The 22548-nt window shown below is 49.1% G+C and overlaps 1 protein-coding gene across 14 annotated transcripts in view; it reads left to right on the top strand.

Moving 5' to 3' along the window:
* The first annotated feature begins 1972 nt into the window (after window positions 1–1972).
* The window catches only part of IKZF1 (IKAROS family zinc finger 1), a 79179-nt gene continuing 58603 nt past the window's right edge, over window positions 1973–22548 (top strand). For all 14 annotated transcript variants that reach the window (XM_068972487.1, XM_068972486.1, XM_068972485.1 and 11 more), the window contains exons 1-2: window positions 1973–2012; window positions 11124–11243. In XM_068972487.1, coding sequence (XP_068828588.1) covers window positions 1973–2012; window positions 11124–11243 — 160 coding nt within the window. The remainder of the gene's footprint in view (window positions 2013–11123; window positions 11244–22548) is intronic.

The following is a 22548-nucleotide window of genomic DNA, read 5'->3' as shown; positions in this document are numbered from 1 at the left end:
GGATACCTTAGAACTGGTTGGTGATGTTTCACCTTAAAATACTACATTTGTCTTCAGAAAACTGAATCTCATATTAATGTTGCAGAGTGAACACAAAGATTTGTCTCCTTTGAGTCTTATTTCTTTATTAATATAATTGTTTGGACAGTTTCAGAAAAATCGTGGGTGTTTTACGTTTCTTCCTGTAGAAGGCTGTGAGACTTTGGACCCATTGCTTCTTGGTGACACTAAGCACTAGGCTGGTAAAGAACTTGCCTCCAATGCGGGAGACCAGGGTTCACTCCCTGGGTCGGGAAGATCCCCTGGAGGAGGAAATGGCAACCCACTCCAGTATTCTTGGCTGGAGAATCCCATGCACAGAGGAGCCTGGCGGGCTACAGTCCATGGGGTCACAACGAGTGGGATGTGATTGAAGTGACTGTGCGCGTACACGCAGACTGGTCTCCTGTTTGCTTCTTGAGCCGGTTTGTCTGCCTTGCTTGTGGGTGGGCCCTCGGTCTCGGGGCTGAAGCACACGTGGACCAGGCAGCCTTCGGTAGTCTGTAGCCCTGAGCCCCACACTGGCCCTGGAAACTCATGTTACCACCCAGAGCTGTGCCATGGCTTTCAGAGAGAAACGAAACCCATCTGCATCCAGAACCAGGGCTGGCCATCCGTGTCTTCTTTGTGACTAACACCAGCATGACTGAAACTCAGAGTATGTGTGCCAAAGGCACCATAAGGGCTGTCAACACACACACACACACACACACACACACACACACCTCGTCTGCTCAGACCCAGAGCGGGTCAGGCTGTCTGAGTGTCCATCACAGCGCAGGCATCTGCTGGAAACAGGCCTGAAAGCTCACACTCACACATCTGAACTGGAGGGCCAGAGGCGCCCCCAGAGAGAAGCGGCCTGATCTCAAGGCACCACGCAGGCTCTGGTGGCCGGTCGGGGAAGGTGCTCTTGCGGTTGTCCAGCGGAGCATAAACGAGCAGACTCCCTGGCGCTCACCTGCTGCTGGACCCCAGCTTTCTTATCCTCGGAGCCGCCAGATGCACCTGCCGGGGAGGGGGTTAGGACGAGAGACCTGAGAGGTGGAGGCTGGGGCCCTGAGTGAAAAGTGCAGCCCACCCTGCCCTCCTGCCCGCCAACGTGGCCTCTCCCCGGGGCGTTCATGGTGGCCACAAGCAGAGTGGTCCCCACCGCCACCCACGGGCAGCTCCAAAGGCTGGCTTTCTTTTTTCCCACTGCTCCAAGGAGCCAGCTGTCTGTCCACTGCACAGCAAGGTCTGGGCACTCTCCGAGCCTGGTGTGGCAGCCGCTGTGGGCTTTCCTTCTCCCCGCGTCAGAGTCTGGAGGAGTTGGAGGCAGGGGCCTGAAAGAGTGGGGGACAAAGCCAGCGGCGGAGCAGCCCGTCTGCCAGGCTGGAGGTGTATTTATTATTGATGGGGGGAGCGCCGCAGTGGCGCAGCTATGCAGTCCTGCCTGGGTAAATGAGACATTCTTCAGCAAATTGCTTCGTTTTTTGATTGCTGATTGTACGCGTGTCACCAAGCTGACTCAAGGTTCATCGATGCATGCTCAGTAAATTAGAAAGAACATAACTATGGATCAGCCAAGAGAATGAATTCTGTGCCTACAATGACCCAGGGCCATTTAATTTTCTGCTTAATTTTGTTGCAGTCAGTTTGCATTTTGGGTTATTATGCAGTAGGAAATTAACAATAAATAACAAATTTGGTCCTCCTGTGCTTGTAATGATATTTTTATAAATCTTTGTAATGCCGTTTTTAAAAGGATCAAGGTCTGTGCCAGTCTGATACTCCAGCGAGTGTGTGAAGAGGAAAATGCATTATTCTTGGTAGATACCCTTGTTGTTAAATAGCTCGGGCCTTCTTTATCTCTCTCTCTCTCTCATATCTTGGGAGTAATTTGCTTTCAACTAAAATCCCTTCCTCTGTTTTCTCAGATAATCCGAGGACCATGGACGCTGATGAGGGTCAAGACATGTCCCAAGTTTCAGGTGAGAACTGGTGATACACCTACATGGGGAGTCCAGGCTTCGCTGGGTAGCAAAGCCAAAGAGCTCATGGGATGGTGGGCAAGGAAGAAGGCTGTCCTCCCAAAGGAGAGGCCAAGATGGACTTGGAGTCAGTGTCTCACTTCAGTGCTGAGAGATTATTCAGGTGTGACAGCCTGCATAGAAAAGTCTCTAAGAGAAAACGAGTTTTCCTGCTCCACCTAAAATGACTTGGAAAGGATACAGTCTATGTTAATATTCTTGGGGAGGAAAAGAGACAGATTGACCTGCCCTAGACCCCAAACACAGGCCAATAAACGTGTTTAAAAAGAGAAAGAAAGAGGGAGGGAGGGAGGAGGGGGAAGGGCAAAAAGGAAAAAGCAGATTGGAAAACAAAGTTTCGGGAATAATCCCGAATGCTTGTTAAGTGTGGAGACACCACTTCCCATCATCATATGTTTATTTCAAGCCATACTGGACACAGCTCTTACCATCCCAGGAGACCCAGAGCTGGGGACGGTCTTGGGAGATGAGGCCCACAGCCAGGTCACACTGTCCCACCGGGTGAGGCCGGGGAGGGCGGACCTCCAGCCAGTCTAGCCAAGCCTGCCCAGTGCCATATCACAGTCCTAGGAAACCCGTGCTGGCTAGCCCTGAACTTGGACATGTCAGCAGCAGTCGGGCTCACAGTATTTTATATTTCCCAGTCTCAAGACAGTGGGCAATGCTGGGTAGCCTCTGTACTGGAATGGCCCATGTGGTTCTCTAGGAGTGGCCGAGTTATGACTCAATTCTGGCCCTGGGCCTCTGTCCATTCTGGTGATGGAGCCCAGGGCTGAGACTGTGGCTGCAGCCCTGCCTGCTTGCTCTCAGGAGACTTGCAGGACCAGGGACTCGAGTTCCCTCAACCTGAAGATGGCCTGTTGCAGGCCACGGCACTGTCCCAGCCACTCCTGTCTAGAGAGTCTGCATTGAACTCTCCAGGCTGTGCGGGAAATGCCTGGCTTTTTGGCTGTGGCCTGTAGGCATTTGGTGGACATGCACGTCAGTCAGGTCGCTTGGCCACATCTGTAGCAAGTGAAGCTGTGTTGGAGGAGTCGGCTGTGGAGACACGTTCTCCCATGGGCATGGGCAGTCTCCAGGGACGCTCCCTGCAGCCTGGTGCTGACCTGGAGAACTTGGTTCCCGCCACACCCTTGTTCACACAGCACTGAGCAAGCAGGACCATAGGAACAGAGACATGTGGAAAGACATCAAAGATGTATGTGAAGGTGAGAAGAATGTGTCTCAGGATGGTTTGCAGTGTGAATCCATCCTTTAAAATGAAAACACATCACATGCGCACAGACACACACACTTTCCACATGCCTGTATATCCCTTTAGGAAAATTCTGGAGAGTATTATTTTAAATGTGTACTTCCTCTTAAAAGATTGAGGGTGGAAGGAAGGGATGGGTTAGGGGAGAGGGTGGGGACTTTGGTTTTTCGTCTTCTCCCTTTCAGTATTATTTGAATTCATTTCCCTGAAGCACATACTTTTGTTCTGAAATCTGAGTACAATGACAACAACAATAAAACTATTAAAAAACGAAAGTTTGGCCCTTTGAAGCCGGTCCTTTGGCTTGGCCAGGATTTGTAGCAGCTGGTAGATGAAGCCTGAGCTGAAGGAGAGGTGGGTCCTGCCAGAGGAAGCAGGGTCCCATCCCCAGATAGTAGACCATGGCTGGAGGCGGTAAGAGGGTCAGAAACGCTGGATGGTAAACGTCCCAGAAGGTGCAGAGAGACCCCTTCGTTGTCTCTGGTGCTCTGCGTCCCCTCGCTGCGCCCCTCTTAGGTGGCTTCCGGAGTGACATCTTACGTGATACACTGAGGATCCACGAGACTCTGCTGTCCCAGAGACAAAGCCGAAAGCCCGACCCTGGGCTGGCACCTCCAGAAAGTTTTGTAGGAGGAGCAGCCGGTCAGTACTCTGATCCCCTATGTTGGTAACAAACATAACAAAAGCCTCATTTTCTTCTCTTCTTTTTTTCCTTAACACTATGTGGAACACTCAGTGGCTCTTCGAAGACAAAGGTGTCAGGGAGTGGAGACGAGGGTGAAAGTTGGCCTGAAAAAGATTCAAGATTTGTTCTAAAATTTAGTTTTGTATACCCCTAGCAAAGGAAATGGTGCTTCCAGTCCTTTATACCGATTCTTCCTTTGGTTCATGTTAAACCTGGAGTGTTCCAAACAGAGATTAGGGCATTTAAAGAGTTGTGCCATTTTCACTAAAGATTTGAAGAATACTTCTTCTGTGTTTTGGTGGTTTTGCAAATAAACACCCAGTCATATCAGTTTTCCTTTTCCATTCTAAAATGGAGGGAACTGGCAGTGAGTTGTATTATAAGGATGTACATTTAGCAAAACAGAAGTTGATGTTCTTGATGTAAAATATGAGGAATATGTTCTGAATCATCCCCTTTTCCCATGAAAATATTCCTTGTTATGTCCTGTTTCCAAAAAAAGAAAAACAGATTTAAGTCAAACCCTATGAAATAGCCATTATCATAGATGAAAAAAAAGTTCCGATATCAGCAATTTCATAGGAGTCCACCTAATCTGTGTGAAATACTCGCTTGAAAAACAGACAACTACTTAATATCTAACTTTTTTTTTTTCAAACTACCTGGTTCTTTCTTCCCTGGGATTTATCCTGAATGTGGACTGAGCCCTGGTTTACAGTGTCCTATAGATGAAAACCACTCAATAAACATGTGCACTCTTACATCTCCTATGGTTGGGAATCCTGTTGAATGGGCCTGGAGGAAAGCCTGTCTAAAGCAGGCCGTCCTGTCCTTTAGGGCCCATCTCCTCCATTCTTTGGCTGAGTTGTTTGTTTGCTCTTTGTCTCTTCTTCGGCACTCATTCTAAATTATTGGTTATGTACTGTGAATTGTTGTTTGTTTTGGTCTCTAAGGGAAGAGGCAGCCTGTGGGAGAGCGGGAGTTGTGAGGCCTGTATCGGCATCTCATCTCTGCCTCCATCCCTGGGACCTGAGACAGCGCTCGCCTCCTGGACCACTGTGTGTCCTCTGCAAAATGGGGGACAGGAGCCAATTGAACTTACGCGACGTTCAGGCTCCTGGGGCCCTACTGAATGTTTTCTTACTGATCGTCTGTAATGTTTGTGGAAACAGAGAAACAACACGTATGCTCCATAGACACCCTTCCCCTGCCTGGGAAACGAAGCTCATCCACATGGGTGTGTCAGTGCAAATGTCAATCATGGGAAATCACACTGATTGAATGCTTTAAATTTGCCAAACACCACCGTAAGCATTTTTTCTCATTTCAACTTTATAAGACCCCAGTGAGGAACATACAGGCAGCATCTTCAATTCTCAGGGAGCTGAGACTCAGAGAGTTTCAATAACCAATCAGAAGTCCCATGAAAGCCAGACCTGGTGTTGGGTAGGAGCTTCCCCACTGTTCTGGAGAGTGGACAGTCTATATTCTGAGTTTTATTTACCCCCCCCAGAAATTGTGTTTTCCTGCATAATTGTGCACAGTACAAACTCATGCACTGGAGACATGAGGAACCACAGAACTTTGTTGGTTGAATTATAATTTACTTGAAGAATTATTTACTCCCTGTTGATAAGCTTATTAAACAATTTTCTCATCTAAGTTGCCCAAAACACTGCTCATAGGTAAAGATTTATTTGAAACATAGAAAATAAGTAGATTGAACAGAAATTGATGAGAAGTTTCATTTTTCTAAGTAAATGCCATCACACCTCCTAAATCCTTCCATTTAGATCCTTGCTTGCTCGCTGTCTGCAGTTCTTTATGTTTGTGGGGCGCTGTCCATGCCCTTAGCCATATGGGCACTCGGGGCTGTGCACACCTGTTTCCAGAGAATGGTGCAGTTTACAAAATAACACCATGAGCTTATTTAGCATATTAGATTCCACACATTTTCTTATTTTATTCTCACAACAACCTTTTAAGCTAAGCCAAAATCATGTTCTTTAACCTCATTTTACTCCTGAGGAAAAAGTGTGAAAAAGGTGACTTGCTGTGAAATCTGTCTTCTCGTTGGTCAAACTGGAGCTGTACCCTGGGTCAGCTGATTTCCAGTCACAGCGTGTTAGTATCTCCTGTGCACTGACTTGGTTTAATAACTTTGTTTTCTTTTCGTTTATCATCTTTTCATAGTTTTGTGTTTTAAATGGTGAACTAGGTAGGTCTAAATAGGTCTTGTTGCTGTTCAGTCACTAAGTCATGGCTGACTCTTTGTGACCCCATGGACTGCAGCACGCCAGGCTCCCCTGTTCTTCACCATCTCCTGGAGTTTGCTCAAACTCACGTCCTTTGAGTTGGTGATGCCAGACTCTGCTGCTGCTACTGCTGCAAAGTTGCTTCAGTCGTGTCCGACTCTGTGCGACCCCATAGACAGCAGCCCACTAGGCTCCCCCATCCCTGGGATTCTCCAGGCAAGAACACTGGAGTGGGTTGCCATTTCCTTCTCCAATGCATGAAAGTGAAAATGAAGTTGCTCAGTCATGTCCAACTCTTTACCACCCCATGAACTGCAGCCTACCAGGCTCCTCCACCCATGGGATTTTCCAGGCAAGAGTACTGGAGTGGGGTGCCATTGCCTTCTCCAGATGCCAGACTCTAAATAATCCTAAAATCAACACACAAAGATATGTTTGCTCCTCATGAGGATTTTGACAAAGTGATGGAAGTTCTTCGTGGACATTTCCAGCAGGGAGAGGATCCCAGGGTTGCTGAGTACAGAGGCTCAAGCCAGTGATTGATGGCTCAGCAGCCACTGCTCAAACATGGGGGCTTTTAGGCAAATCAGGTGCACTCTTACGAACTGTCACAGTGGCCGCAAGGCAAGGCTGCGTTCCAGCAGGCACGTGGGTGGCCATCTCACTCACTTTCTTACTGTCTTGACTTTTTACCTGATTCCCTGCACATGCCAGAGCTATGCTTTATTCTCTCATATCTTCACAGGGAGCTCCTACTGATCGACCTGACCCCAGGGTATTTACAATCATGGTCCCTACTGTTTCCATTATTCCTTTTTCTGCATCGTGTATGAAGCAGTGAAAAGTGCTGAGATGCTGGCATGTAGCTCAGCACAGGGGACCAGACAGACAGAAGCTCATCTAGTATCTCAGCAAGTTCTAGTTGGTCTTGTTCCCAATAGACGGAGAGGGTAAATTTGAAGAAAAGTGACTTGGATACATTTTCACATGAGCTGAGCAGAGGGATGACAGCCCTTCACTGGGCAAGTCCCCATTCTTTCTGACCCTCCTGTGGGTCCTGCATACCTGACTGTCTAGATCGATCCCAGAGTTCTCCAAAGTTATCCTCAGGAAGCCCAGAATTTTTAAAAAAAAGAAAAAGAAATACAGGAATGCAGTCTAGTTTCTCAACCTTTTGCTTCCACCTGTTACCAGGGCAGCTGGTTAATGAGAAAGGTGTACATGCACACCCCCCCACGGTGCATCTTTCAGGATCTCATCACTTTGTTAGGCTGGGGTCCCAAAGTCAGCTGTGGGAGCTCCCTGGGGGTCTTCACAGAAGCAAGTGGTCTGGGTCTCTGGCATTTCAGCCTCCTAACCCTGCAGTGTCCCCACCTCACCTAGAAGACAGGTTTCGTGTATTAAACTTCTGTGTAAGCACTGGAGATTTTCATCCGAAGTGAAGTCAAACAGAGAAGATAGATATCATATGATTTAACTTATATGTCTAATCTAAAAAAAAATGATACAAATGAACTTATTTACAAAACAGAATCAGACATAGAAAACAGACCTATGGTTACCAAGTGTTGCTGTTGTTTAATCCCTAAGTTGTGTTCGACTCTTTGCAACCCCATGGACTGTAGCCTGCCAGGCTCCTCTGTCCCTGAGATTTCCCAGGCAAGAATACTGGAGTGGGTTGCCATTTCCTACTCCAGAGGATCTTCCTGACCCAGAGATCGAACCCAAGTCTCCTGCATTGGCAGGTAGATTCTTTACCACTGAGCCACCTAGGAAACCCACAGTTACCAAAAGGGGGGATAGATTAGGAGTTTGTGATTAACAGATACATGCTACTGTATATAAAATGGATAAACAGCAGGACCCTACTGTATAGCATGGAGAACTATACTCAATACCTTGTAATAACCTGTAATGGAAAGGAGTCTGTAAAAGAATGTATGTGTGTGTGTGTGAGTGAATCACTGTGCTATCCACCTGAAACTAATACAATACTATAAATCAACTATATGTCAATATTAAAGGTCAACATTATTGAACATTAATATTAATGTCAATACAACTATTTTAATTATATATTAAATAATTTAATTAATATTAAATGTGAATATAATTTAATATGTCAGTGTTAAAAAGCAGAGACATTACTTTACCAACAAAGGTCCGTCTAGTCAAAGCTATGGTTTTTCCATTAGTCATGTATGGATGTGAGAGTTGGACTATAAAGAAAGCTGGGCGCCAAAGAATTGATGCTTTTGAACTATGGTGTTGGAGAAGACTCTTGAAAGTCCCTTGGACTGCAAGGAGATCCAACCAGTCAATCCTAAAGGAAATCAACCATGAATATTCACTGGAAGGACTGATGCTGAAGCTCTAATACTTTGGCCACCTGATGTGAAGAACCACTCATTGGAAAAGGCCCTGATGCTGGGAAAGATTGAAGGCAGGAGGAGAAGGGGACGACAGAGGATGAGATGGTTGGATGGAATCACCAACTCAATGGACATGAGTTTGAGTGAACTCTGGGAGTTGGCGATGGACAGGGAGGCCTGGTGTGCTGCAGTCCATGGGGTCGCAAAGAGTCGGACTCAGTGACTGAACTAACAATACGTCAATAATTTTAAAAAGATTATTCTTGACCTAAAAAGAAAACAAAAGAGAGTCCCCTGACCGCTTCCCTAAAGTCCTCAAGATTTGAAGATGATTACTTTAGAAAATCAGAAGGAGAAACAGTCATCAGGTGGTTCATATTCAGAGCTCTCTCCAGTTATGAAGTAGGTGAAGAGCAACACTGAGCCTTTGGCTTTCGCTCCTTTTAAAGTCGTCTATTTAGGGCAATGAGATTATTACTGATGTCATGCACATTTAGTGTAGCACGAGAACTTTGATCAGTTTTTCTCTGGCTTTTGGTTTTTCCTTGGGAAATTCTTACCATGCTGTCCCCTCTCTAACTCTCCATCTTGTATTGGCTATCCAAATATATCCAATAATGCTCTTTCTGAAAATATGCCAGTTGAGGTAATTACAGCTAAGCTGGGATATTCAACTGTGATGTCTGTTTGCTAGAGAATGCTATACTCTTCCCCAAAGCCGTGGTGCCTGGCAGTTTCTGTTTTAAATTATTCCCCGAAGGGTCATCTCCTGTGTTGGGAATACTCCCACTGCACCTGCCTGTCCCCGGAAGGGTTGTGTTTATTCAAACACGCAGTACAGTTTCCCACTCTGCCTCGCCCTGTCTCCCAGACATGCTTTCTTCATCATCAGGACACTTTCCTCCAGGCCTGGGCCTCTGGGTGGGAATATCCTTTGTCTGTGAAGCCAGCTTGCCAGCCCAGCCAGCGGCACACAACCCCAGCCTGGCCCTTTCCCACTAACCTTCTTTGATGCTCCTCATCCCTACGTGTCTTCCACGGCAGTGCTCATGGGCTATTCTGAAGCTGCTGAGGGCCTCATCAGCTCTTTCCCTGCCTGGGTTTATTGTCTCCTGACTCAATTTTAGGTTACATCTATGTTAGAAGATACAGGGGTTTCAATTTCAAAGAAGAGGAGCATTTTCTCCCTGTCTTAGCTTCCCAGTGTTGAATTTCTGGGAGTGGGAGTGAGTTTCCCATTTCTGGAGCTTCCGGTGAAACTTACTAGATACAGGCATCCCGTAAAACCCTATCTCGCTGGTAAATCCTACTTTGTGAAGCAACTTCTGGAGTTGCCTGGGTTCTATTTTGTTTTCATATTTTGAAGATAAGAATTCCTAGAAGACTCAATGTGCACGTGGGGTGGGAATTGTGTGAATTCCTTGTACATCCTTCTTCCAAGTTTCCTGACCCCACTGAGTTAATCAAATTGGGCAGTTGGCTAAATATTCTCTGGCTCTGGAAAGTGAACAGACCCAGAATGTGTCACTGTGAGCAGGATGCCCAGTCTGGTGACCTTAATACAGAAGTGTGGTGAACAGGCTTGTCAGAGGGTAAGGTGGAACAAACGTACAGGCAAAATTTGGCCTGACACGGGAAGAGTCTTAAAACCATGCATGCCTTTTGAATTGGCCATAAAATTCCCCAGGGTTTATACTGTAGTGATTCTTAAGAACATGGGCAAAGGCTGGCTATTAGGAGGTTTACCACTGTGTTGTTTCATTAAAAAAAAAAAAAAAAGATTGAATACAATCTGGGTTCAAAAGCAGAAAAAGGATTTAAATAAATCCTACTGTGCCCATGCAATGAAGTATTATACAGACATCACAGATAAAAGTCATGGAAGCAAGGCTATGCTGCTAAGTTGCTTCAGTCATGTCCGACCCTATGCGACCCCATAGACGGCAGCCCACCAGGCTCCCCCGTCCCTGGGATTCTCCAGGCAAGAACGCTGGAGTGGGTTGCCATTTCCTTCTCCAAGCAAGGCCATGAGAATGTCTAAAAACTAGTTTATTCTGATCAAGAAGATATGTCACCACATATTATCCATAGTATATAAGTGTCTGTGTGTGTATACACATGCATGCACACCACAATTTTAATAGTGATGATCTCTAGGTGACTGAGAGCTTCCCTGGTGGCTCAGCGGTTAAAGCGTCTGCCTCCAGTGCGAGAGACCCGGGTTCGATCCCTGGGTCGGGAAGATCCCCTGGAGAAGGAAATGGCAACCTACTCCATATGCATTTCTCACGTCTGCGTTGTCTCGTGTTTTGGTGTGGCAGTGATATTCTTTTATAAACAGGAAAGCAGGTTCCAATCCCCAGAGAGAAGCATGAACTCAGTCCATAACTCGAACCCAAGCCATGCTGATGGCGGGTTGCAGTGACCGCCACCCTCAGGGGTGACCACGTCCCCAGAAACTCCAGCTCTTGCTTATGTCCTCAGGGAAGGAGAGCCCGCCGGTGAGTGACACCCCAGATGACAGCGATGAACCCATGCCTGTCCCTGAAGACCTCTCTACCACGTCTGGAGGCCAGCAGAGCTCCAAGAGTGAGCGTGGACTGGGTAAGTGGGCCGCCCACCTCTCACTCACAGGCCGTCACAGGCTCGAGGCCAGCACCCTTGTCTCTCTGCGTCCTTCCAAACACCACGATGAGCGTGTGTGAGTCCCGTCATCTGTGGTTTCCCCTCGGCCCCCATGTGAAGGGACCATGCAGTGCAGGGCGGGGGCCCATGGTGTGAGCTCTCAGCCCCATGTGGGGTGCAGTGTGGCCGAGCTGAAGAGCATCCCTGAAGGCGGGCACGTCACTGGTCCCCTATCCTCAGAACACTGCAGCAGTGTGCAATTTACGGATTGTACTCACAGATGGGAAATTTATCCACTTCATGTGTTATGGCAGTAGGGCTATTTATTTTCATAGCTTTGATGTAGAAGGAGCCGAACCTGGCCCTTCTGTGTTATCCCTCTCAGACATTCACATACCTTTTCCAAAGAAGAATGGGTGTGGAGGTATTTGCTGTCTCTCCCCTGGTGAGCCTGCCCAGGCTATGGAGTCCATGGTGAGAAGTCTGAATTCACCCTCTCTAGGAAAACGGAGACCCATAGAAGTTCAGGGAATTAGCCAGGGTCACAGAGCAGAGTCAGAAGCAGACACCATTTCTGACTAAAGACTGGTGTTTATTCCAGTATACCCTATTCTCATCAGCTAATGAGTCAGCAGTTCCTTGGAATACCTATTTTCTTTTGCATTTTATAAAGAAAAAACTGTGGAGTTGAGAGCCCCTTATTTGCAGCAAAGAGTGTCATGAGCGGTGCATAAGTGGCAATGAGATGGGACAGGCAGGAGAGATTTCATGGGATCAGCGTGTAAGACCCACAGTCGAGGAGGGCACTGGCTAAAGTTCTGAAACTCACAAGTTTTTTTCCTGTAGGACATCCTGATGTGATAACAGAGAAATGTATTTTGTATGTTTTCATGTGCCTTGGAAACTGGATAGACTCTGGGTATTTTTTTTTAAACCTAGCTATATAGTTAGCTGAACAAACAGGGATAGTGGCTAAAGTCTTCTGACGTAGATGAACCAAGAAAACAAGGACATTTCTGAATTCCTTTTCCCTGTTAGATAGTGCCTACTGTATGTGGGCAAGTAGTTGAAGAGTGTGCCCTCTTTCTACACACATCCTCTCAGGGTTTCCCAAAGCTAGGACACAGAGGAGCATGCCTTGTTGTAATTCATGTATTTGTGTGTTAAGATTGTCTTCTGTTTATTGCAAGAGATACTGGTTTGCCATTCACTTGTACTGCTGCAGTTTCCTTTCAAGGCACATTTACACAAATTAAAAGATCAAATTTAAATAAAAACATAGGACAATGAGGGTGTGTATACATGATAAGGACTTAGAAATCCTCAGGGGCTGAAATGCGGAAGAAATTATGTGGATAGGTAGAGGTTAACCATTTAAATGAGCAGAGAGTGCAGACAACAGGGTTAGGACTCTGGGGTCACTACGGAGAAACTGGGGAGACCCCCCCCACTCCCCGAAATCCCTGCAGCTGACAGCCAAGGTCACCTGGGGCATCCAGTAGAGAACTGAAAGTCGGGCTGGTTCCTGGAGAGTGAAGAACAGTCCTCCTGGTGCAGGCAAGCAAGCTTTTGTTATCAGTGCCCTCACGGCCTCAGTATACCTCCTCTCCTGAACTTCAGGTTGTGGGAGCTCTGCGCTGGTAGGAGGTCACTGAGCCCCGGCTCCCAGGCTGCGTGCCCTGGGTGAGACCTGGTCTGGGCCCTAAAGGAACCCCTGCAGGTGTGGCTGGTGGAGCCGGGTGAGGTGAGGGGCGGCCTGAGATCTGCGGGCTCTTCGTGCTTCCCCACCGCCATGCCACACGATGCTCACTCCTTTCCGCATCCAATGTCTAAACACTGAATTTTAGAGTTGTAAAACTTCAGACATCTGAGAGCCATCTTTCCTTGGCTTGTGAATGGCAGCTGCCATGGGGACAGGCAGGGAAACTGGCTGGCAGTAGGGGAGGGGACAGAGGAGTGATGGGTCACTCCCGGGAGAGCAGGAGGGACAGGAGCACAGATGGGGGGCGGGGGGAGCGGGGAGGTTTGCGGAGGGAAAACCCCGAGACCAGGGAGCACAGAGAAGCACCAAGGCAATGGGCTGCCCTTCACACTGGGCGCTGGGCTTTAGGCACTCTGCTTCTGGTTTTGAAGGGAGTCAGCCAGCTCAGGTGCGCAGTGAAGGCTCCCTGGGCAGCACCGAGAGCAGGAAGTACGTTATGTTGATAGCATTGCGCTGATGGTGGTTTAGTCGTTCAGTCGTGTCCGAGTCTTGCGATCCCATGGACTATAGCCCGCCAGGCTCCTCTGTTCAGGGGATTCTCCAGGCAGGAATACTGGAGTGGGTTGCCATTTCCTTCTCCAGGGGATCGTCCTGACCCAGGGTTTGAACCCAGGTCTCCTGCATTGCAGGCAGATTGTTTACCACCAATCTTTAGCCACCAGGGAAGCCCTTGATAGCATTAGGACTTTAAAAGATGAAGGGATTAGTAGCTGAAAGGAAATGCGTATTTCATCAGCACACTGGGAAGAAGGCAAAGAACCCCGGGCCTGGGACCCACAACAGGAAGCAGGGGCCCTCCCTAAGCAGGCCCCTCCCTGCCAGGGCTCCTCCCTGCAGGGCAGCGGGAGCAGCCTAGCGCGGAGAAAAGGGCCTCGGAAGGCGCCTGGGCCGAAGAGGGCAGGGCTGGGCGGAGGCTGGCCCTGGAGACCCTGCACCTGGGCGAGGAAGGGTGGAGTCGGGCCCCTCCCTGCCAGGTTCTTACCTCCCTCATTTCAGACTGGCCAGAGCATTGGAACTCAGCTGGGCTCACAGGATAGTCTCCCAGGTTAACAGAAAACAAGCACACAGGCTTTGCTGAAGACAGCAACAAAGACAAGTAAAAATACAGTAAGAGGCAGAAAAAGGTCTCTTAAAGGTTTTTAAAGGAGCCTGTTGTAGCTTCTCTGGAGAGCAGTAAAGAGAATGAATAGAAGAGGAATTTATTAATTTAAAAAAAAAAAAGTGATCCAGAGAATAGGCAAGCTGAAAACAGAGCCAAGAAGATGGGGAGGAATCCATTAGGAGAGGGCAAGACCAAGAGAAAGACTGAGGAGCCGGCCACTCCTAGACCCAAGATCAAGTTGGGTGCTGGCTCCTCCAGTGGGAACATCAGGGAGAAATGGCGAGATGGTAAAATATGTGAAAGTCTTTGGTGATAATAGACCACCGGGTGTCTGTTTTAGAAAAAAAACAAAAGATGCTTTTGAAAAACTCAGAGCCCTCACTCCCAGTCCTAGAGAAGTCTGACCTCAACCAGGAGAACAGACGAGTAATGAACAAGTTGTTGGGAAAGAGTAGAAACCATCCCCTTAAGATGCGGAGAAGTGTCTCACTGGCGGAGGGTCGTTCTCAGAAACAAGAGTAATGGTTTTGTACCGCAAGACTTCCATCAGTGTTGAGGGAGTGCCAAGGTGAGCCTCCTGAATTAAAAAAAAAAAAAAAAAAAAAGGTATGGGAAACAGATGTCAAGGGAATAACCTTGTCAGGACAAGGGAGTCACCCTCATTTGGCTCCTTTTTCTTCTGGGTTTGAATAAGAGGAAGTGAGTATCTAAAGTACAACATGAAGGATTTAAGTTAGACACAGGAGAGAACTTCCTGGCCCTGAGGGATTTAGTATTTAGTCATCAGGACAGTCTATTCAATCAGATGCTAGCTTGTTCTTCTTGAAGTGGTCTCTTTAATAATGAGAGAAATCTCACCTCTCTGAAGTGGTTGTGTATGAAACTGCTAAAAAGGAGGATGTACCCAGTGACCTCCTACGGCAACCCCCAAATTTACCCGCTCATCCATGGCAGTGCCCTCGAGAAGCAGAATATGGGTCAAGAGTCTTCCGACAGCTGTTGACCAGGGGCGACTACAAGTGTCTCACATAGAAATGATGCCAAGACTGGCGTCTCACAAAATGAAAAGCTTCTTTTCTTCCTTTATTCCATAGTCTATAGTCTCTTTCTTCCTTCGAGCAGGGACTTTTGCCTATCACTGTTTGTTCGCCTTTTGCTTCTGTGGGAGCTTCCCTGGTGGCTCAGTTGGTAGAGAAACTGCCTGCCATGCAGGAGACCTGGATTCGATCCCCTGGAGAAGGGAAAGACTACCCACTCCAGTATTCTGGCCTGGAGAATTCCATGGACTGTGTAGTCCATGGGGTTGCAAAGAGTCAGACACGACTGAGCGACTTTGACTTTGCTTGTGTGAGTGGCCTTGTCCTAAAATTGGGCAGGGGTCCTCTAGCTCTCTGATGCTGTCAGTGAGCACACAATCCTGGAGTGGAGGCGGGCTGCAGGCTGGCAGATCCCAGCAGAAAATCAGGCTGTGAATAAGGTGAATCAGGTTGTGAATAAGGTGGGGGGTATGAGCCCTCACCCCCTTTGACTAGATGGTGGGCAGGCGAAGGGGAGGCTTACCTGGCTGGAGCAGGGAGACAGCGAGAGGCCAGGGGTAGAGAAGAGAGGTTCAGGGCCGGAAAACCAAATGACATCCTGAAAGAGGTGCTTGGCAAGTTTAGGATTTAGAATGGAATCGCAGTGAAAACCCAGGGGCAGAAGCACAGCAATGCCCTGGGACTAAGAAGGAGAGATGACTGACAGGAGCCAGAGGTGGTGGTTGGGTTAGCAGAGGGCCAAAGACTTGCGGTTGAGGAAGGCTTTCCAAAAGGCTCGGCTCTGTGGACAGTCAGGATGACTGTGCAGCAGTCATTCTAATGCTGAGAGAGACTTGAGGGGTAGATGCCTCTAAATATGGGGCACTCATGTGTGTTTGCACAAGCCCCTCCATGTTCTAGAATGTTCTTCCTTTGCCTCTGCTCACTTTCATGACCTCATCTCCAAAGAGGGAGGGGGGGTGACAGCCAGCATTTCCTGGTGGTTTATCGTAGGCCCCGATTCCTGCAAGTCGCATCCTCCAGTGTGGGGTTTAGAGCATTCTTGAAGCTGAATTCTCACGCCTCGAGTCCTTCGCTTGGAAGGCTTTGACCATGATTTGATTTACCCTGGTAGAAATAGAAAAGGGAAAAAAAGTAGAAAAAAATCTGAATTTCTTCCCTGTGGCATCCAAGAAAATGATTACGTGTGTCTACACATATTTTTTTTTTTTTTTTTTTTGGTCCATTCACTCAAAATAAGCATTCCTTTACTCCATCGTGAGTTGCAGGACTGGAGTGTAAATTGTAAGAGGAGTTATATGTTTTTCCCTGGTGATTCTGTTGCCAGATCTCTCTTAATTCTAGGCAGGACACCAAGCCAGTCCAGAGGGGAAGAGTGGATGAGGATGGGTGGAGGGCATTAATGCCTCCCTACAGCCTGGGAGTGAGAGATGCTGGAGAGACCTTTTCACGATGGAAAACCATGGGGCTTGAGTCTAATTGGAGCTGGGGCATTGGCGTCTGAATACGGATGCTGCACCCGCTTATCTAATCAGCAGTTAGAGGAAGTCGTTTTTATCTGAGCAATGCATCTCCTCTGAACCGAGAAACCCTGCTTGAGCTCAGGAGAATTATTATCTGGCAGCATCTGAGCACTGGCTGCAGCTGAGCTCAAGCTCACTCTGATGGGATGTGTGCTGTGAGAATCTCACAGAGAAAACCACCCAGGCCCGCGCTCTGTCCAGGGTCCGGAGATCTCAGTTTCCAGTCTTCTTCTGAGGAACAGCTCAAAGTGTGTCATTTACATTCGTGTTCGCCTCTCTGTTGCAGTTACTTCGTCCTTTTCATAGTTGACACACTGCGCAGTGCTTTGGGAGCCAAACCCAGAGGAGACCAAAGTCCTCATTTTCCTCAGTTTCCCAAAACATGAGACATGGCATCAGAGGAAAATCATTTTGCCTACTCTCAAAGTCTTCTAAGTTTTGAAAAGAGGGGCTCTTATGATGTAACAGTTTCGTTGCTGCCCATTTAAAACTAAATGTTAAGTTTTTTCTGACCTCAGTTTTGTAGGTCGATGCCAAACATTTGGAAATCATGGTCTTTGCAGACCATTAGGACATGTTGGTACATTAAACTAAACTGGAGACTGTGCTGTGTGGGATACCATCCTGTCCTGGGTTTTGGTATAGAAGGCGGGGCCAGATGGCAGAGGCTTAGGAATCTTCTTGGGGGAAAACTGAAACTGGAGTGTGTTGTGTGTAATGCCTGTAATGTGTGTGTGTGTGTGTCCTGAGTGGCAGTTGACAAGACCCCACAGTTGGTCTCTCTGGGGAGCGTCTCTCTACTGGGACCCGGCTGCAGGGACTCTGTCCCTGGCTCTGCTGTCCCCTTGCCTCCTTGCCCATCGCTGTCACATAGGGCGAGCGTTGCAGGGTGAGGCAGGCTGCGAGGTGGAGGGCATCCGTGCGGCTGCTGTGGGTGGCACCATCATTTGCATCAGGCGAGTTCCCTGGGAGGCACCCTGGGGATCTGGAGATGGGCTGGCCAGGTGCTGGTGTCACCTCCTGGCTGGTGACTTCAGGGAGAAGCACCGAGGGAGTGACCTCACAGACGCCTGAAATCCCCAAGAAAGAAGGCAAACGCAGGGAGCAGCGCACGATCAGCGTGGCGAGACAGAAGAGTGCCAGGGTCCTTCCCAGCGGCGGGAGAGACTGGGGTGCAAGGGGGGCCTGGCTGGAGGATGCACTGAAGTGAGGGCGGGCCCGCCAGAAGGCCGGGGATGAGGGGTCACACACTGCCCTGTTCTGTCCTGTGAGGGCCGCTGTGTCCTTGCCTGCTTGTCCTTGGAGGTCAGTGACCGTAGGGCTGGGAGTAGTCAGGGCATGTGCCCCCCCAAGCAGACCCTGCTGGAGGTCAGGCTGCCCTGGGCCCTGCCCTGCAGGCACCTCCCCCATAGAGGTCACTGTAGGGTTTGGGACCATACCGTTTAGATTGACTTTGTGCTTTGTTTGGACTTGAGTTACTCTAACTCTTAGGAAATGAAGAAATTCCATTCAAAAGGAGTAATATTGACCGAGTCCTTCTCCCTGGCAGGCTGATGCAGCTGCTGCCTTGAAGAGCTGAGCAGTTAAAGCTTGCAGCCCAGTGACCATAAGGCACTGCATAGTATGTGCATGGGACTTCAGGGTTCCTCCATAGAAAGTACAAAGGCTGGTTCCCAGCTGGGCTGTGGGGGGCTGATGGGGAGACTCAGGGAGCTGAAGGTCTCACAGGGGCGAGGAGGTGAGTCACATTTGACCTTAGGAAATGGTGGTAGGTGGGCGAAGGGGAAGGGGTGGGCACAGTCCCAGCAAGGCCCCTGGGTTCTGGGAGGGGGCTGTGGGCTTCAGAGGGACCCTGCAAAGTGTTTCCTCCGAACCTGAGGGCTGGAGTGACCATCGGGGACAGCACATAGCGTGTGTCCACGTGGCGTGGGCATGTGAGGGAAGTGGCTAGGGCTGCCCCGTGGCAGTCAGGGTGGCAGCGATTCTCTTGGAACAGCATGGGAAATGGGCACAGAGTTGGGAGTTGGGAGTTGGGGTGGACTTGAAGTTCATTGACAGTTGGTGGCCAGTCCAGCTCCGCTGAGGGGTGCTGAGCTCTGGGGCCTGAGGAGTAAATATGTAAGACTGTCTGAGAGAGAGAGCAAGGGAGGAGGCCAAGGCTGCGCCGTTTGACTCAGCTGAAATTCCTGGGAAGAAGTGTGGCATGGAAGTCCCCGGGAGGGAGGAAGACTTTAAGGAAGAGGGGGAGAGGTAGCACCAGTGATAAAGAACCAGCCTGCCAGTGCAGGAGACCCAGGTTCAATCCCTGGGTTGGGAAAATCCCCTAGAGAAGGAAATGGCCACCCACTCTGGCATTCTTGCCCGGGAAATCCCATGGACAGAGGAGCCTGGGGGGCTACAGTCCATGGGGTCACAAAGAGCTAGACACAGCTGACCAAGTGAGCAAGCATGCATGGGAAAGTGGAAGAGGGGCTGGGAAGGGGCTTCAGGAGGATGGAGCTTCCCCATGGCAGCTGGGCAGGGGTGGAGGCCCAGGTCAGAATGTAGAGGGGCGGGAGGGGCCAAGGGCTCGGGCAGCCCTGCGGATGTAAGAATACCAGGAGGAGAGCTGGCAGCAGCCCTGGAGAACGCTCAGGAGGCCTGTGTGAGACAAGGGTTAGTTTAAGTCTGTTAGAAGGCGGGTAGGATGGAGCGAGAGGAGAGAAAGAACTAGAATGTTACCGACCAAGTGGTGTCCCCAGGGAGGGAGGACCAGACGTGCAGGAGCTGGGCTGGGGGCTCTGCCTCAGCCTGCCCACACCCCGGGGACCCTGAGACTGTCCCTCCTGGATTCAGTCTCCATTTGGGAGCCCCACATGAGAGGGGCTGTCCCTGACCTCCCACTCCTGGCCCCGCTTACAGGGAAAGCATGCCTCTGGGGTCTGTTCACTGCCTCCTCAGCATCCAGTAGGTGTCTGAGACATCTGGACCGAAGGAATGGGATGGTGGCCCTGCTTTCTCGGGGGAGGGCGAGCAGGGCAGTAGAGAGAGCTCTTAAATTAAGGTTGAAGGAGAGGAATGTAAGGCTGTATCTGAATTTAAGCTTTGTCCCGTGGATTATTTTAGGCCCTTTTTCTCAAGAGGGGCCATTGGTATTTGGGGCCCAGAGGCTTTTCTAGGCTGAGACTACCCCCAGGGGCCACTGAGCCAGTTTTATGACACCCCAACTCATCACGCTGCCCTACATCTTCAAGTTTCTCAGCTGAGAACAATTTGTCCCTGAGAACACAGTCATCCTCACGTGGCTCCATGTGTCCATTCACACGAACTTCACAGCCAGACGGGTGTTTTGTGGCTGATTGTTTAAGATATTTTTAATAGTCAGTGGGGGCTTTCCAGGTGGACTGGTGGTAAAGAATCCACCAGCCAGTGCAGGAGGCACAAGAGACTTGGGTTCAATCCCTGGGTTGGGAAGATCCCTTGGAATAGAAAATAGCAACCCACTCCAGTATCCTTGCCTGGAAAATTCCGCAGACAGAGGAACCTGGTGGGCTACAGTCCACGGGATCGCAGAGAGTCAAGGATGACCAAGCACACACACACAATGGAGTCAATACTGTTCCAAAACTCACAGTAGTCTTTTTCAAAAAGGGAATAGCGTGTAGAAAAACGGGGCCCCAGAGAGGCTGGAACAGCCGAGCCTGGCATTTCCAACCACGCTTCTAGCTTTCATTTTGTGTCTCCAGAGGAGCAGGTGAACTCAGCAAAGCTGGTAATTTTTACAAAGAGAAAGCGGCGATCATCTTATCTCCATCTCTTCTGACAACCTAAATTCAGGATCACATTGTACCTAGTTGGTTTACCAAGGGAAGCAACAACAGATTCTTATCTGTGGGAGGAGAGAGATCAACAGTTCTAGGGTTTCTGGTCCCAGTTTTATTCTCCGCTTTGTTCCATCTGTGCTGAAAGCATAGTTAGCTCTGGGTGTAAAGCAACCAACCGACATTTCGTTAACTTTCCTTCTACATGGGGTTTCAGAAAGAAATGGAAAAAAAAAAAAAAAAAAACTTTTGAGCTGTGGTTGCCAGTTGCCACCTGTCCTGTCTGGTTAGGACATTTCTGATTTGGGAAGTGTAAATATAACCCAGAAAAAAAAAAAAAAAAAAAAGCTTCCCCTCCTTTTATGCAAAAGTAGAAAGGCTTAAGCACAGTGAGCCCTAACCATTGCCCTGTGAAGTTTCCACAGCACCAGGCTGATGAGATGAGAACACTTGCTCGGTGGAGCCAGGCCCCAGGAAGCTGCCTTCCTGGCTCCTACAGCCTGGGGCGGGGTTGAAGCCGAGCCACTGCAGCCTCCAGATAAGCCCAGCGCCCTGCAAGGTCTTAGCAGGAACTACAGTTCACACGTTACTGCAGAGCCAGCTGCTCAGAATTTTAAGCCCTTTGCCTCCTAGGACTGGGGGGGAACAGGAGCTTACAGGCAGCTCGGAGATTGTGTTCAGGTTCTCAGGCTGCAGCTGGAACTGCCAGGACTGGCGGAACAGGAGCTCACAGGCAGCTCGGAGACTGTGTTCAGGTTCTCAAGCTGCAGCTGGAACTGCCAGGACTGGGGGAAAAGGAGCTCACAGGCAGCTCGGAGACTGCGTTCAGGTTCTCAGGCTGGAGCCTGAGAGCTGTGCTCTTGTTATCTGTTGGTAGCTGAAGGACTACTGCGGTTGGAAGATTTACACTCGAGAAATGGGCAAACACTACATATTAGGAGTTTGGGTTTTGTTTCTTCCTGAGAGCTGGTTTACCTGTACACAGGGGCTAATCTACGGTTGTGATGTCTTGACAGCACCGGTGGAAAGCAGGAATTTTCTTGCTGATGGGGGTATGGATGTGTCTGTTTTTATACGGGGTGTTAGGGAAGACCCAGCCTGTCAGGGAGACCAGGGTCACTGAGGGGTGCATGCAGCTTGTCCAACATAACCTGATTCCATGTGACGCTTTGCTGTTGGTATCACACACTAGAAATGTCACAGCAACTCTATTCTCTGTATTAACAAGCAGAATGCTGCCTTAGCGATTTAGTTTTGTGGCTGCGGGGAGTGTGATTAGAAGGGATTCTGTATCTTACTTATGACAGAGCATTACTATTACTATTATTATTATTGCCGTTATTTTGGTCTGAAGAACTGTAAACGCAATGGGAGACTTGTCTGCGCCCCATCAATTGGTCTCTAAATTACAGTGACTTTTGCAGGAGAGCATTGGCCTCACGCTCTCCTACAAAACACATGGGACTCCATCTTCTCTAAAAGAGTTTTGTATTGAGCTCCGTGGATGAAAGACAACTCTGAGATGTGGGCACAGATGTGGCAGGAGACCTCGTCCAGTGGTCCCTAAGTTGTGGCTTCTTTGGGACATTTCCTCAGCAAGGGCCCGGTAGTGTGAATGGCCCAGGGAGCAATCAGAAAGCTGATCACAGCTGGAAGACCAGAGAGGCACTCTCCAGCATCCGTACCCCGAAGCACCTGACCGAGACAGCAGCTAGATTAATGCAGGAGTCTTGGTGGCTTAGTGGTAAAGGGTCTCCCTGCCAGTGCAGGAGACAGGGGTTCAATTCCTGGGTCGCAAAGATTCCCTGGAGGAGGAAATGACAACCCACTCCAGAATTCTTGCCTGGGAAATCACGTGGAGAGAGGAGCCTGGCTGGCTGGAGTCCATGGGGTCTCAAAGAGTCAGACACCACTGAGCAACTCAACAGCAGCAGCTTGGTGTCCTCCGTTCAGGAGTGAGTTGAGCAGCAGGGATCTTTGGGCAGGTCCAGGGCGTGTCTCTGCGAGGCCGCCTGCCAGGAGAGAACTTCCCCTGCAGGGGATGTGGCTGCAGGCTGCTG

Source organism: Capricornis sumatraensis, chromosome 5 (genome assembly GCF_032405125.1).
Source record: "Capricornis sumatraensis isolate serow.1 chromosome 5, serow.2, whole genome shotgun sequence".
NCBI classification, from domain to species: domain Eukaryota; kingdom Metazoa; phylum Chordata; class Mammalia; order Artiodactyla; family Bovidae; genus Capricornis; species Capricornis sumatraensis.
The sequence above is the reverse complement of the archived record's forward strand: the minus strand, read 5'-3'. Positions and strand labels throughout refer to the sequence as shown.